The following is a 16,061-nucleotide window of genomic DNA, read 5'->3' on the forward strand; positions in this document are numbered from 1 at the left end:
AAAGCAGAAGGGAAAGGAAATGAAATGTCTAGCGAGCACGAAGAGAAGCACCTTCACATCCACCTTCCACCAGGACTGATGCAGTCAGCCTATATTGCCTCTTCCCCTACATACTTTGATTCCAGGGAAGAACAGCTGAGACAAATAAGAACCCGACAGGTGGAGAAATCTACAGACTTTTCAAAGAAAAAAAGGCTTTCTTGGAAGGTATTAGTGGCAATGCTCCAGAATGTTGGGCAATTAATTACATGCTACCACTTCACAACTTTCTTCTACCCAAGAGAACAGAATACTTGAAACAAAAACTGTGTACAAAAAAGTACATCACAATAAAAAAAAATAATGAACCCAGGTGGCTGGGCTGGCTACCCTAGTGATAGATCCCTTCTCAAAAGTGAAAAGACAGAAAGAGATAGTGAAGTGTAAAGACAAGTGAGGGTGAAGCGTTATTTTAAGAGCCAATCCCTGGACTTCCAGTCATTCACCTTCTGCTTTAAATCTTAATGGGTTTCTGACTCATTGGGCTGCGTAACAGCAACCAGTTTAGTGTCTGATTTTTGGGCGATGGAGATCAGTCATCTCTTTACAATTCATCCTTTTGGATTTTTTGCTCATCATCATCACCTTCTTCAAGGTCTGTTTCTTCATCTGTCTCCAGATCTTCCAGATCCTGTACAGCATACAGAAGATAACTTTGTTTCTGGCCTATCAGGCACATTCAAAACCCAATACTGTGAAGTTAGAGAACCTGTTCTGTTGCTGCCATCTTAACAACGTATCCCAAACTTTGGAACTCTTCACAGAAGTCACAGCTTAGAACCCTCTGAAAGCTGGTGCCTGCATTTGTAATACCCTCTGCCCAGACAGCTGAGGAGCTGCTAACCAAATATACAGCATGCATGATGTTCATTGCAGCACTCAGCTTCCAGCCATCCAGCAAGCTTCTTCAAGAAAACCCAAGTACTCCAGCAGTCTGCACACCAGCTATAGACTGCTTTTTCAAGCCTGAAGCTTTTAGTATCCATTTACATGCATTTGTACTTAAGCATCCCAGAAAGGTTTCTTCATTTTAAACACCCAACTCCAGCATTTGCAATAAAAGCAGCTCATTACAGGCCAGCAGCTAGCCAGGCTTCAAGTGAACAGACTATTCATGTTTTTTGAGACACTTTGGCTCACCAGCAATGCCTTCCTGCACATAATCCATGCTCTGTGTTCCAGAGAGCTGTATTTAGAGAATAATATATTAATTTTTATTACTCACATCATCAGCTGCTGCTCCATCCTGGCCTCCACTCTCCAAGAATTTTTTGAAGCCTTCTAGCGTCCTCTCCCCATTATAATCAATTACCTACACAGGAGAACACACCAAAGTAGTTGTTACAGGCACCCACGGAACCACATCCCTGGAGAGGAGAATTCTCTTTCTGAGCAGCAGTTAACATGCCAAGCAAAAGGGAATTTAAAAATTCACCTTCACCCATATGAGACGAAGGAAAACAGCTCAGCCACTAGACTTCAGAGATCACTGCGAGGAGAGAATAGCCTGCAGATGAGCACACTGTCCTCTGCTGTACTTCCTCTCTTTCCCAGTTCCCACTTCCCATCCCCACCAACTGCTTCCTGTAACCCAGCCTCCCGCACAGAGTCTCACACCTTCTGTAGACTTGATGCCTTCCACCTCTACAGCAGGGAAAGCCCTCCCACAAGCTTTTGCCCAGAAACAAACTCAAGCAGACAACTAAGCATTTCCAGTGCTCCCTTGTTATTCCATCAGTACAGAGGTCAGCCGCCTTCTTACATTTCTGCCAGAGCCTGCAGGGAAGAACTTCAGTGTGGGGAAGCTGTGGATTTTCACTGCCTCTACTTCATTGGCCGTTGAATCCATCTTGGCAATGACAATGTTCTCATGGTCCCTGTAGGTCTCTCCCAGCTTGTCCCAGATAGGAGCCAGCTGCTTACAGTGACCACACCAGGGGGCATCTGTTAATTAACAGAGATACTGCTAGCACCAACAGTCTAATGAGATAACATCCAGGGTGTTATGTTATGCTAGATTAGATCACTCCATGCCAGACAACCAAGTTCACACATGTATTTTCAACAGATGCCTCTGTGGTTTGTTCTGTATGAGGCTTTCTCCCCAACCCTAGCCATGGAGAATTTTACACCTGCTTTCATACCATTCACTTGAAAACAGATATTGAAAACTACTTACAGAACTCCACAAAGACATTCTTATTCTCATCAAAAGCAACTTCCTCAAAATTCTTCCCAACAAGAACTTTGACAGGCTGCCTGTCCCAGTCTTCAGGGAGATCCTGGCTCATCAGGTGAGGCTGGAGTAAGAAATAAAACTCAGAGATTGTCTGCTGTACAGCTATTGGAATGCATATATATCACAGACAGAAAACCTTACAATCCCAAAGTGCCTCCAACTAATTAAAATCAGATGAATCTTTCCCTTCTGGTTATAGGAATTTCACTGCCCACCCTTGAATAAGTGGGGATACAGGTGCTTATGCATGGGAAGAACTGCAGATTAGCTCTGACTGAAGAACACTGTTACTAGTGTTATTCTCACAGGACTGAGGTCTGTTGGCAGAGGGAACAGCCAGATAAAAAGCCCAAAGCCCCTAAGAAGCAGGAAGAGCAGACGCCAGTTGTACTAGGGACCATATGTAACTGCTTTACTACAGTCTTCATGGTCCAGTTCTTTTACCCTTTGTTTCTCAATATAAAGCCTGCTAGATAGCCTGTATGTTAGTTGGAGAGATTTTCTCTATACAACTCTTCACAGGCAGCATTTTTTAGTGCTTGCTTGGCCAGTAGGTTTAGCACTAGCAGCATTCATCTGTTACCTTGATCTTGCCCTCCAGGAACTTATTGCAGAACTCCTTGATCTTATCAGCTGTGAGGTCATCTGATTCAGGTTTGTATTTGGTCATTTCTTCTTCCAGCGTTATCAAGCGTACAGCTGGACATTCTTCTTTCTTTAGGCCAAAAAACTCCAGAATCCTTTGATTATCACTGTGGTCACTGTCTATGAAGATGAACAGGATCTTTGGAGGGAAAAAAAACAGGCAAAGTGGTGAAGACCTTTTGACTGATTGTGCTTCTCACTCACGTATGTTCATCACTCATGCACACATCAATGCACTCACACACACAGTAGCTAAGTTGACCTTTTCCTTCTCAAAGCCTGGGCTCCCCATGACAGACTGCTTCAACACTTCAAGCAGCTTGCATGCAGACTTGGCATGATTGCTTGTTATGGCAAGTGATGCCTCAAGTCACCTTGCACATCTGAGTGGATACAGGCAGACAGTTGTACAGGAGGCACCCAGTTCATAGTCCAAGAAATCCATCTTACCTTGCCTTTGAAGTTTCCAGCTGCAGCCTTGAAGTTGTCCAATTTCCCTTCATAATCAGACACACTTTTTGGTAAGAACAGCAGAATGTGAGTCTTGATCTCACCTCCAAAGATTTTAGGAGCGGTCTGGGGAATAAAACACTAAACTGAAAACAAAGCTCGGCCCTATCATCCTCACTAGGTCACAAGTCAAGTATTACAGGACAGCTTTGAACAGCAAGCTTACACCTCCCTTTCCTGCATTCTTCCATCACTCAACTCAGCTCTAACATCAGCAGTTACACCACTCCTTAAACTTGCATCAGCTCCAGGATAAAACAGCACACAATCCATATCTTTAGTGTCAGTGTGTTTAGTGGTTACAGAAGGGTTTCACACACCCAAATACCCACCTGCTCAGTAAACTCTATGACAAGAGGCAACTGATTAGACTTGATGAAGTTCAGCAAGTTGTCCTTCGTAAGATCCCCTTCAAAGTTGTTACGTCCTTCGTCAAACTGAAACACAGACATCCTTAATCAGGACACTTCTATATTCTGTACATCCTCTCTCAAGAAATGAACACACATCAGAATTGCTCCCTCGGTGATCTCAGCTGCACTGAGCACATTTCTGTCAGTGTCTCCACACTCACGGTATCTGCATCAACATACTCTTCCTCCCAGCACACAAAGTCCCAGTTCACCCCCAGCTGAGCAGCAACAAGACATTCAACCTTTATCTGTTCTACACAGCTATGAAACAATTTGTGAAATAGGTCGCTGAGAACTTTTAATAGCTGCCTTACAGCATTGCTGAAGGCATCAGGCAGACCAGTGAGGAGCTACCAGAGCTGGGACAGCATTCTGCTTAGGAGTTAGCAAGTTTACATTAACCAATTAACAGACAGTGCTATGAGAAGTCTGACAGCAAAACCCACTGTGCTGGAAAAGTAAATAGCAGTTTACTCAGCTCTGCAGGGGTGGTTCAGTCTCTATTGTTAGAGACAGCACCACATGTTTAACGCAGGCATTGCACTACAGGTGCCAAATCCTTTTTTATATTAGGATAACACCTGCATGCCTGACCAGGATTCTCAGAACTTGCTCTGGCAGCCTGGAAAGGGAACAGCTTTAGAAGAGCATCAAGGTTAAAAAGGATGTGCAGGACAGCACAAAGCAGCTCTCAAGTTACTGGCAGAAACAAGAGAGTGGACTGAGATAAACTTCTGCTTGAGGAAGTACAACCACAGCTGAAAAGCTGAGCAAAACACAAAACACTTCTAATGAATGTGAAGTTACTTCCCAGAGCACTGCATGCCGTGACACCTTCAGAATGGCTGTTTGAGGGTCTTCTCAAGTCTGGATCTTGCAGCAGCTGGGGCTTACGCTGCCTCAGGAGCTGCCTTTCAGACCAAGGTTCCTCCCCCTCCCAACACACAACATAAAAGCTGCCACGAGCAGAGTTTCACACAAACCCAATTCAACTACACTGATGTGAAATACAGCTTGAGAATTTCTTTACTACTGAACTGGTGCCACTACCTGAGAATCCCAAGGAAGTATCAGAAGCAGTTAGAAAAATAGCACAGAATCAAATCTGCACAAATCCATTTTCTTGCTGGAAGTACTGGCTGTATCCCAGCCACTGAATACACCTTCAGTTACTCTGAAGTAAGAACTTGATGCTACTACTTCCCACAGCTGCCAGAGACAGTTGGAAAGGAACAGTTCTATTTAGACTTGTCAAAGGACAAAAAGATAAAAATCAAAGAAACCCTCACAAATAGTATTTCAGCTTAGTGTGAACCAGTAACAGAGGATTCAGAGGGATGCATACTGAAAGCTGTACAGCAAGAGCAGCAAGTGGAGCAGTCAGCCAGAAACAAAACACTGCTCTTTTCTCACAATCCCAGCCTCCCCTGTTGCAAGAAGCTAACACCTTGAACTTACTGCTCTTGCACCCTCAGCCACACCAATCTGAGGAGCCTCTGGCTTACAGAGCACAGGCCTCTAGTGCCATAAAGGTAGTAACTACAATTTCACATGCACAGTGAAATGAAACGTGCTATTCTAGCTGAAGGAATAAAGACTGAAGTCATTAAATTAAAAAAAAAAAATTAAATAAAGCCCAGCTCCAGTCAGGCTGGTCAGAGTGACAACTGTGATAAGGTTACAGATTAAATCAGTCTGAACCCAAAGCAGCTTTCTGTCCTACCTCGCTGCATCCAAGCGTGCAATGCCACCACATCTAAGGAACCTCTACTTGTCTGCTCAAACCTAGAGTTTTATCCCCATGACTTGCATTTTAACAGGTGAAAGATGTCAATAAATGTTATTTCTCATCCCACAGACCGCCAGTATCCCCTTGCATATAATCCAACTGCTCCAGCCTCATCAGCTGAAACTGTAAATCCTCTTAGGAACTTCACCATAATCACCATGAAGTGAAAACTGCAGCAACAGAAGGCAGAGTGAGTCTTGAAAGCAGGAGGGAACAATACCAGGTGTGTTTAAAGCAACTCCAAGCCATAATCAAACAAGATACCATGGCAAGTCACCAAACCTTGGCTGTCACCTTGTTTAAAGACCTTCAAAGTTCAGTGAGAGGTATGGGACACAGGGCACCATAACAGCTACAGCCACAAACATTTTAAAGATCACGCTGCCCATTCCTGCAGCGCAGCCAAGTACTCGAAAAACAAAAGTGAGAGTGAAGAAATCTTTTGGATACAAAGTCCAACAGCCTCCTGAAGGTAACACATGGCCAGGAGACCAACAAGACTGCCCTCTACTGAGCGAGGGCCTCACCCTGACCACTGCACCCTGCCAAGGGACTCAGTGCTTTGCTGCCCATAACATGGCTGCAGGCTCTGCCTCCCACCCTACCCACAGGCTCTGAGATATGGAAGTTCCTAGACAGACAGTAGGAAGTCTTTCAGTTTCATTCAGGAGCATCCTGATTTGGATGATAAAAGATGGCTCAGGTGTGGTGTTTGAGCTATTGGGTACCTTCTTGAAAAGGACCACTCCATCTTGGCTAAGCTGGTACTTGGAGAAAACGTCAGCGCTGGAAGAAATCCCAAAAGGAATGTCATCCACAGATTCTGCTGCCAACAAAAACTCCTTCGCAGCATCTGACGTCACATCCTGGAGAATAAAGGAAGGTGTTTCATACAGAACACACTGAACTACAGCATAAACATCCCAGGGCTCACCAGCCAGAGAACTTGAAGATCAAGTAAAGCAGGACAGCAATTGTTTCACAACTTATGAGCCTTTCCCAGATGTCAAGGGGCAGAAAGCAGGGAAGGTCCCAAGCATTTGTGAGAGCCTCTTGAACGGAAACAAACTCTACCTTAAAGAAACCAATCACAACCACTTCACTGGAATCCACCAACGTCTCTGCTGCAGCAGCATCTGTCAGGGTAGTGGCAGCCGGGCCCGTGCGCTTCTTCAGCCAGCTGACAATATCATCTGCTTCTCTGCCAGCTACACCACAAAGACAGGAACACCAACTCACTTTTGCCTCAGATTATGAGCACACAACCCCTTAAGATCCCAGCAGCAGGCCGACAGCTTGCAAAGAGCCGAGACACCATTTACAACACTGCCCCTTTCACTCCCAGCTTAATTAAGTCCCCCATTACTGTTAAGTCAAGGCCCAAGGGCTCTCAGCTGCTCTTCCCACAGCTGCTCCAGTCCAAGCACGTTTTAAACTCTGAGCAGCAGCAGCACAGCACTCCTCCACGACATCAGCACCGCTTCACCAAGACACGCACCTTCCTCTGAGCTCACCCTCACAGCCCAGAACGCCACGGCTCAGGAATGCCGCAACTCCCATCCCTTTGCCCTCAGCTCCGTTCAGCCCCTCGCCCAACTCCTCCATTCTTCAAGGCCGTGCTGTGATGTCGCCCCGCGCAGCGCCGATCCCCCCGCGCCGCTTCGCCCCGCACCCCGCGGACCTTTGTCCGCTCCCGGCGCGGTGCCGCGGCGCCACGTGCGCGCGCGAACGGAGCAAGGGCCGCTGCCACGTCGCCGCCCGCGCCGCTCACCTGTATACTCGCGGGGCGCGGCCTTGTCCCCGTTGCGGAAGAACTTGATGGTGGGATAACCGCGCACGCCGAACTGCTGCGCCAGCTCCGCCTCCTCCGTGGCGTCCACCTTGGCCAGGCGAATCTCCGAACCTTCCGCCTTCAGCTGCGCCGCCGCTTTCGCGTACTCCGGAGCCAACGCCTTGCAGTGCCCGCACCACGGCGCGTCTGCGGGGCGGCAGTCAGCGGGGCTGCGGGCGCGGCTCACCGCCCCGCCGCCCCCAGCCCCGCTCCGCCGCTCTTCCGTCCCGGCCCCGCCCGCCCCGGCCGCACTCACAGAACTCCACGAGCAGGTGGCGGTGCGCCGCTAAGGCCTGCTCGAAGTTGGCGGCGCGCAGCACCAGCACTCCGTCCTCCTCCTCCAGGGGATCCGCGAGGCCGAGCGGCGGCACGAGGCAGAGCAGCGCTACGATCGCGCGCAGCCGCACCACGGCCATGGCGGCTCGCAGACGGGACGGGCCGGGCGTGCGGCTGCCGGCGCCTCCTCCCTTATAAACCCGCCTCCCGCCGCCGCCGCGCCCCATTGGTCGCGCCGCGCTGGCGCCTCCGCCGCCTCTCATTGGTTTGGTGCGGCGCCCGGGCGGCCGCGCGGTTTCCATTGGTCGGCGCGTTGGGCGCGCCCCCAGTCCGCCGTCGCCGATTGGCAGTCGGCCTCGCTCTCTTCCCGCGGGTCGCCATTGGTCTTCTTCCCCCCTGCGTCGGCCGCCATTGGCCGGCGTCTGTGTCTCGCGCGGCCGTTTGCCGTCGAACGTGGCAGTTGGGCGGTCCCGGCGGGGGGCACTGCGCCTGCGCGCAGGGAGATGCGCGTGGTGGATTCTGACTGGGCCGTGTCCGCCGCCCTCTGACCTGAACCGGAAGTAGAAGCGTCTCTTCCTGTGCGCGTTTCTCTTGCCTAGGGGAGCGTGCGGGCACGTGACGCAGCGCGGTGTGTCGTTATGGCAGCGGGGTCTGGCCTTGCTGGGCTGTAGCGGTGGGCACGGGCCGCGTTCCACGAGCAAGGTCCGGACCGGAGGGCGAGGGGCTGCTCGGTTTCACTGCGGCCTCCCCCTCCTTCCTGCAAACCTCAGGGCCTGGAGCGAGCGGCTGTCGTGCTAGACAGCAGCCCCTCCACGGCTCGGCATGAAGCTCGGCTGCCACGCCCTGCCCGCAGCCACTGCCCCGTGGAGAACGTGCGTGGCCTTTGGCTGCAGGGTTGGCACGCAGGGGCTGCCCATTGATAAGGGCCGGGCCGCGCCCCGCCAGCACAGGAAACCTTGCAAAACAGACCTTCTGCTCTTTGCTCTCCTCCTGCTTTCCTGTGCTAGGACTGAGCCACATGTGCCCAAGGACAGCAGTGCTGGAAGCAAGGAGCTCCCCTATTCTCCATGGGCACTTTCATCTTTCTCTTGACACTGGGAGCAGAAGTCATTTCCACGAGCTTTGACTGGGAATGGAGCTGGGCTCTTCTCTGGCACAGAAAGAATCCAGCCAAGTTTTAGATGATAAAGCTTCTTTGAGCAAGGCAATCTGCACGCAGCAGCTCTCATTAGTTACCAAAAGCGTAGCCTGCAGGGTGAGAGAGGTTCTCCCTCTTTGCTCTGCCCTGGGGAAGCAACATCTGGAGCACTGTGCTCAGTGCTGGGCTCCTCCCCAGTTCCTGGCAGAGAACTGCTGGAGAGACCCCAGTAGAGGGCTACAGAGATGATGGAGGCCTGGGGCATCTCTTTATGGGGATGGGCTGAGAGCCCTGGGGCTCTTCAGCCTGGAGAAGGCTGAGGGGGATCAATGCTTATCTATATCTAAAGGGCAGGAGTCAAGCAGACAGGGCCACGCTGTTTTCAGTCGTGCCCTGCAATAGGACAAGGGGCAATGGACATAAACTGAAACCCAGGAAGTTCCATATTAACATGAGAAAAAAGTTATATGAGTGTAGCAGGCAGCCCAGGGAGGTTGTAGAGCCTCTGGAGATATCCAAAACCCACCTGGATGCTTTCCTGTGAAACCTGCTCTAGGGAACCTGCTTTAGCAGGGGTTTGGACCCGCAGACATCCCTTCCAACCCCTACGATTCTGTGATTCTGTTGTGACCTGACAGCAGCTGCACAGGGCTGCAGGCACAGACACGCCAAGCACCCAGGGTGGGGAATCGGCTGCTGCAGAAAGCAATCCCACGCTCGCTCACACTTGGCTGCCTCACAGCCTGGCTGGTTCCATGGCAAGAGAGTGTTTGGCAGCCACTACTCTGAGTAAATGGGGGATAAGCCTCACTTATCTACAAGTGGGGCTCTATGGGGATGCTTCTTGCTGTAGGGGCCAGGCTGTGAACTGAGACAGCTCTTGCCAGAAAAGCATCAGCTGGTGCTGGCAGGGGCAAGTTTTGCAGCAGCCAAGGAGAAGCAGCAATTCTGCTGCCAGTAGTCTCTGGGCACGAGGCACTGAGCCTCCATGTTGCCATACATCAGCTGTGCCAGTGGGGCCCATCTGCAGAGCCAATGTTTGCTCGGCTGTGCTGACGAGGTAAAGCAAGCCTGCTGACATCTTGAAGGTGCTGCAGCCCTCTTGTCTCAGTAGGGATCTTTCCTCATGGAATGCAGCATCCTGTCCTTATGCCTGCCTTCTGGCATTCTACAAACAGTCTATTTCACTTTTAAAAAATCCGTTTAAATGTCCCTGTACTACAATGCCTACAAAGAATAAAGTTGCACAGAAAGGGCACTGTTTGCACACGTGCAGCACGTTTCCTCTGATGTCTTGTAACTGCTGGGACTGTAACCTGGACTGGAATGCTCCCTGACTCCCATACTTGACCAAGCAGCAGCACATGAAGTCTAAGCCCATAAACATAGCTCTCAAGTGCTGCTGAGACATTAACAAGTTCTCCCACTTCCTTCAGGTCTCCCAGGCTGCCTTTGGAGCAGATGCATGTGAACCCTGCCACGCCTGAAGCGCTGCAGCCCTGCTGCTTTGCAGTAGCAACTGTCAAAGACAAAGCTGCCACAACACACACAGCCACTAAACTAGAAAAGCTGCCCAGGCCACTGTTGTGCAAAGATTTATGATACGCATCACCCAGCAAGAGCTGAAGCTTCTGCTTGGAAACCACAAGCAGTGACAATCCCCATGTCCTCCCAACCGCCATGTGCTGCTCAGTCCATGAGCAAAGCCATGCATGCCCTGGGCTGCCTATGCCTCTCTGTGGCTGCAGGCTCTGCTGCCTGGAGGCAATGCCCAGCCTGCTACCCTGCAGCTGGTCCCACACTCTGGTGGATACACAGGCAGTACCACCTCTGAGCTGCAGCCCTCCTGTGTGTCCATCCCTCCCCCCGCTCCCCCATCCCCCTGACATCATACCTCACCACACCCCACAGAATGATCTGTCAGAAATATTAACGTCCAGAGTTTGGAAAGACTTGCCAGGGAGTTGAAGATTGCATCAGACAGGATCTAACTCTGACACTAACTGCCCACAGAGTGGCTGTTAGGGGCCAGCACAAGGAGAGCCTTTGTATCAGCACATCTGGGCTCTAACTGACGTTCGGGTGACATCTGCTCGAGGTCCTGCTCCTCTGCTGCCTCTCACATCCCTGTACCACAGCAGAGAGGAATGCAGGAACACGCAGCTGGGCACAGCTGATGGAGGGAACAGCACCAGCAAAGCATGACTCTTGAGTGCAGGCTCTCACAGGTGTTGACAGCACTTCTTCAACTGTGCAGACAGCTCCTGCCCTGCTGAGCATACTTCACAGGAGCCCTTTCACTCACAGGTTCTGAGTCGAACCATTTTCTTCAGCTGCAGCCTCTGACAAACACGGCAGCTTTCAGGGGACTGAGAACAAAGGAGGCCTTTGCTGTCAGCACAGCAGGTTCCCTCTCGTGCTCAGTTCTTAGTTCCCATTACAAGCTCACAAGAGCAGGAGCAGGGTTGAGCCATTTCTACAACTCCTGCATTCTTCAGCGTTTCACAGCGTAGCTGCAGTTTCTTATCCTTATCACAAACCAGCTCTGTAAACATCCGCAGGCTCTTATCACACATCACCTCTCCTAGGTTCTGTTGTCCCTCCAAATGCTTCCTCTGTTCTCCTGACCGCACAGGAATTTCACTTCATGCTTGCATGCTGGCGCAGGCCAGGGCTCAGAACCCACCTGCTCCCTTCTAGCAGGAAATGCCCCTGACCTCACAGTCTCTGAGATCCACCATGTTCCTCCATGTCCCTCCTTCTCACCCTTCATTCTGCAGGCCACACAGAACTGCTGAGCAGCAAAAGACTGATCTCAAACTGAAGCTTTTGAGAGCAGCAAAGGAGAAACATCAGTGGGGGTCTCTTGCCTATTGTGCTTTGGCAAGGACTTCCCCAGACCCTGCAACATGACAGAGAGAACCCAGGGATTCTGCTCTCCTCCCCACCTCTGAGATTTGTGGAAATCAATTCTGGAATAGAAGTTCTGCCACTTCCTATCAAAGACCCAGAACAGATCCAGAACAGACAGTCAGTTCAAAGATTTTATTTAACTGTCATAAAAGGAGAAGCAGACGATGATTCCAAACCTGTTAACCTGGGTCTAGCATTTACAGACAATATGCACCAAATCAAATTAACAAAAATCTCTCTAGGGGCAGGGCAGAGGAGAGTTAGAGGCAAAGACGTAGCTACGAGAAAGCCACATGTACTTGGTCCCAGTTCTAATACAACCTCAATGTGGGAGGATCGAAATAAGAGGGCTGCGGAGCTGGAACATGCCTGCCCAGTGGTCAGGGGGTCGCAGGCCCCAGAAACCCCCGTCACCCCCAAGTGCCACATCAGCACAGCCACGGGCAGCAGGCTGCACTGCTGCAGGTTATGCTACGGGCACAGGGGAGGAGGGAGTAGAGTGTCAAGGCAATAAATACTGACACGCCAGGCACAGATTTTCAAGGCAGAACAGATACATAAGGCATTAACCGCTTCTGAATACTTGACCATTGCAAGCTCTTTGTTGATCGCGTCAGGAGAGCAGCTGCAGAAACAGACTAGTCCATCCTCAGCCCAAAACAGCTGGGAGGGCAGGTGCTATCCTGGTATTTCAGTGCTTTGCAGCTACTTTGGCTGCAATGAGAAGTCTGAGGTGATGGCAACACTGGTGACTCTCGCACCTACCTGCCTCGCAACCCCCTCTGTGCCTTGGAGGCATTGGGGCTGCCCAGAGAGTCCAGAGCTCTGCATACTGGGCCAGGGTTCTGCCAGGCCAGCTCTCTGGACACTGGGAGGGATGGCCTGGGGAAGGGGCTAGATGTCACCTGGGATGTCACACTGCCCTCCCTTCCAGGGATGTCCAGTCCTGAGTGAAGAATGGACCAGCAGCAAAGCGGGAAGTTGTGAATCTTTCCTAATATTCCATGAGGGGCGTGACCAAAATGAGTGCCATGTCAACAGACAGGGGGAGGGTCGGTGGCATTTAAAAAGTGTAACAGGGGCAGGGCCCCCTCCCTAGAGGATACGTGTTACACATTAAGGCATCATGGTTACGGGGAACATCCACAAATGAAGGTGCCAGCATTCTCAGGACACCAACTGGATGGAAGGGGCAGGCTGAACATGATTTTAGCCAACAAAGAGATTTAAATAGCTGCCTGGCATCAAAGTTCTTCAGCTACTTGGAGGCAGTAGCTACCCTGAGCTGTGCACAGGAAAGCTAAGCACAGAATCCTACATAGAATATAGGAATCTCTTCTTCAGCACCAACCAGAATAAAGGAAGGTGAGAAGCAACAAAGGGCCTGGCAAAGGAGCAAGTGCTCCCACCTCTGTGCTGGGACAGAACGGCCCCAGGACGGGCAGCTGGAGATCAGATGCAGACAGCATGGTTTGGTCAACTGGATTCAGTGATTCTCTGGGGAGGGGGCACGTTACAAAACTCTGATCAAATTTTAACAGGGGTGAAAGGTAAGGGGGTTCCAATGTCAGCACTTTGGTACAGGGAGGGATTTCTACGGTAGCCACTGTCTGATTCACGCTCTCTGGGGATTAGCTTTGGGAAGGGCTAGTCCTTCCATTCCTTTTTGATGGTCAGGTTCCACTCCCAGGACAGGTGGTCAGTCTTATCATCATCTGTGAATTTGGATTTGATGTTGTAGCTGCCCCGGGCCAGCATGCCCTTAGGAGCTTCTTCCATGGGGGTCAGAAACTCGTATTCCTCTGCTCGGGGGCCATAGCTCCCAACCATGTACTCAGTCTTGTCAACTAGGAGAAAAAGAGGAAGAGGGAAGCTATTTAAGAGCTTCCAGTATATTTGGGGCGAGGCTAAAGCAAAGGGTTGTTACTGCTACAATTCACAAACAGTAAAAGCAGCTGTAAGAACATCACTCACATTAACAGCTCCATTCGCTCCAGAAACAGCTCCTTCCACAGGGAGCAAAACCCAGCACTCGTACCTCTGTCCACACACAGCAGCAAGCTGTTCAACTCCAGTCTCCAGCAGTGACTGCACACCAAGCTCAGGCACAGCCAGCACAACAGGTGGCTCCCTGCAGCACAGCCAGAAACCTCCACACCTTGCCACTATAAACAGCCTCTTCCCATCGTGAGCTGCTGGGATACCCACACACAAGCCTCCATCACGGCAGCAGAAAGAGCAGGATGCCCCTCACAAAAAGCAGTACCTGAACTACAGAGAAGCACTTACTTTTCACTCCTTTCCGGAACGTGTGCTGAATATATTTCAACCCTGACACAATCTCCCTGTTAACCTGCAGAGACAAGCAAAGATTGTCAAAGACAGATCTCCACACGCTGCCCACCCCACCCACTGCAGGGAAATATTTCCTCCATCACACCCATTTGGGGGCCCTACGATGGAGTTGCAGTAATCAGATGCTCCAAATTTCACCAGTTGTTCACTTTGCAGATCTGAATTCTTACCCTAAAGGAGATTTTTATCCGGTATTCCACACCTTCCTTCAGCACAAATGCTTGCTTCTTATAGCTCTCCAGGTCACCTACACACAAAGTAAATGATTGCTCTGAGTCCATTTGCATCGTGCTCTGGGATGGATTTCAGCTACAAGAGGTGAAATGGACAGTATCTGCAGCAACGGGGGACTGGATCCTTTCTGCTTGTACTGCATGCATTTTATCCTGTTGTTTTTACAGTTCAGGACTCTCCTTGATATGCTGCCTGTGCTACTTGAGGTGGCCAAGTGCTGCTCTGGGAAAGGGAACTGCAGCATAACAACGCACTTAACTCAAGGATGTTCCTTTGTAAATGTCTGCTCCAAAGTTGTCACCATCTTGAAGGTGCTGTTGGTGTCGCTGTGCAGGCTGGTGGACAGCTGGCTCCCCCAGCTGGCAGCTCATACATTTATAAAACTAAGGCAGGCAATATAGAGAAAGCAGAAAGGCCTTTGCTGAGATAGGGATGCTGAGATGCAAGCTGAGCTGGGAAATACTGGGCTATATGGCTCTGCATCCAGCAAAGGGGCATTTTGGACATGCAAGGGGGCTGCCCACCACAGCATCAGTGCCTTGGCAGGACCTCTCTGAAGACCTCACATCAACCAGCTTTGACTCAGAGAAGAGCTGCTTTTGTTTCCCAGCTTACCTGTCAGGTCCAGCTCCAGAGGGCCAGGAGCAGTAGTACAGACCAACGTCAGTTTGGTCACCACCACGTTTGGAGCATTGGGATCTAGAAGACAAAGAAAAAGGCAGTTTAACAAGTAGCCCTTGTACCAAGCAACTCATTTCTTCTCCCAATGAAGTTCTTAAAAGAGTAAGAAAACCAGTGAGGGTTCCTCTCTGTGTTATTTACACCCAGCCCACCTTCTCTCCCAGAACATCTCCCTCAGAAGTCAGAAAACGACCCCTCAGTCCCACTGCTCTATTCCAGGGGCCACTGATCAGCACTGGGGCAGTGCAGACACTGACCCTTATGCTCCTGGCTACGCTCACACCAAGTCTGGGGAGAGATCAGCTCCCAGACAGAGCTCAGCAGAGCTGAGGCCGGAGAGTCACAGGTGGAGCTCTAGCCTATGGCTCACCTGCAGTCACGGTGACAGCACCAAGCAGTGCCTCCTTGTACTTGCGCAGGCTCTCATCATCCTTGTCCAGCTCCTGGATCTCCTGGATGCTCTTCTGAGCAGGCGGCTTATAGTTAACGGAGTGTTCATCCTCCTCATTCTCAGCTGCGATTTGGGCCAGCTGCTCTGCCGTTGGCTCCTGCTCTGCCATTCTCACACACGTGAGTTACACTGAAGCAGGGAGGAAAGAGGTGTAACTGTAATTGTCTGCAGCATATTGGTACAAACCAGCCCTCCCAAAACAGCCCTGACTCCGCAAGTCCCTCTCGCACCAGGTCCCCCACTGGCTGTCCTTGGAGGAACCTCCAGGAGCACACTGCTGCCAAGGACCCGTGCTCCCCAGCCTGCCCAGACTCCCTCAGCAGCCCAGGTCCCATTTTCAGCCTGTGCAAGAGGATAGGGAAGAAAAAAAAATCAGCCTCTGTGCTTTGTTCAGCAGCTGGAACAGATAAATAGCCCACGCCATAGAAAAAAACAACTCCTCCACACGAACAACTCAGTGATGCTTTCATTTGCAATAAACTTGAGCGCAGAATAAACCCAGTTCAGTTCTGCTTCTCCACAGTACAACCTTATGAGGCAAAGAACG

General features: G+C 50.7%; 2 protein-coding genes across 3 annotated transcripts; both read right to left on the minus strand.

Annotated features, from left to right (window-relative positions):
• Positions 1 to 583: 583 nt before the first annotated feature.
• Positions 584 to 7,882, minus strand: P4HB (prolyl 4-hydroxylase subunit beta; the record flags this gene model as incomplete). Its single annotated transcript, XM_079544210.1, has 11 exons — positions 584 to 670; positions 1,265 to 1,351; positions 1,802 to 1,983; positions 2,219 to 2,339; positions 2,862 to 3,062; positions 3,374 to 3,499; positions 3,766 to 3,870; positions 6,364 to 6,501; positions 6,710 to 6,843; positions 7,407 to 7,613; positions 7,723 to 7,882. The coding sequence occupies 11 exons, from the start codon at positions 7,880 to 7,882 to the stop codon at positions 584 to 586; spliced, it is 1,548 nt and encodes a 515-aa protein (XP_079400336.1).
• Positions 7,883 to 13,440: 5,558 nt separating this feature from the next.
• ARHGDIA (Rho GDP dissociation inhibitor alpha) lies at positions 13,441 to 15,623 on the minus strand (the record flags this gene model as incomplete). 2 transcript variants are annotated; one of them, XM_079544387.1, is made up of 5 exons in its annotated part: positions 13,441 to 13,508; positions 14,083 to 14,146; positions 14,319 to 14,395; positions 14,998 to 15,081; positions 15,434 to 15,623. In XM_079544387.1, 5 exons carry the CDS (start codon positions 15,621 to 15,623, stop codon positions 13,441 to 13,443), a joined length of 483 nt encoding a protein of 160 aa, XP_079400513.1. The 2 variants fall into 2 exon arrangements, with proteins under 2 accessions (XP_079400513.1, XP_079400512.1); XM_079544386.1 differs by having other exon boundaries at positions 13,441 to 13,640.
• Positions 15,624 to 16,061: the final 438 nt, after the last annotated feature.

Source organism: Tetrao urogallus, assembly GCF_951394365.1.
Source record: "Tetrao urogallus genome assembly, chromosome: 18".
Lineage (NCBI taxonomy): Eukaryota > Metazoa > Chordata > Aves > Galliformes > Phasianidae > Tetrao > Tetrao urogallus.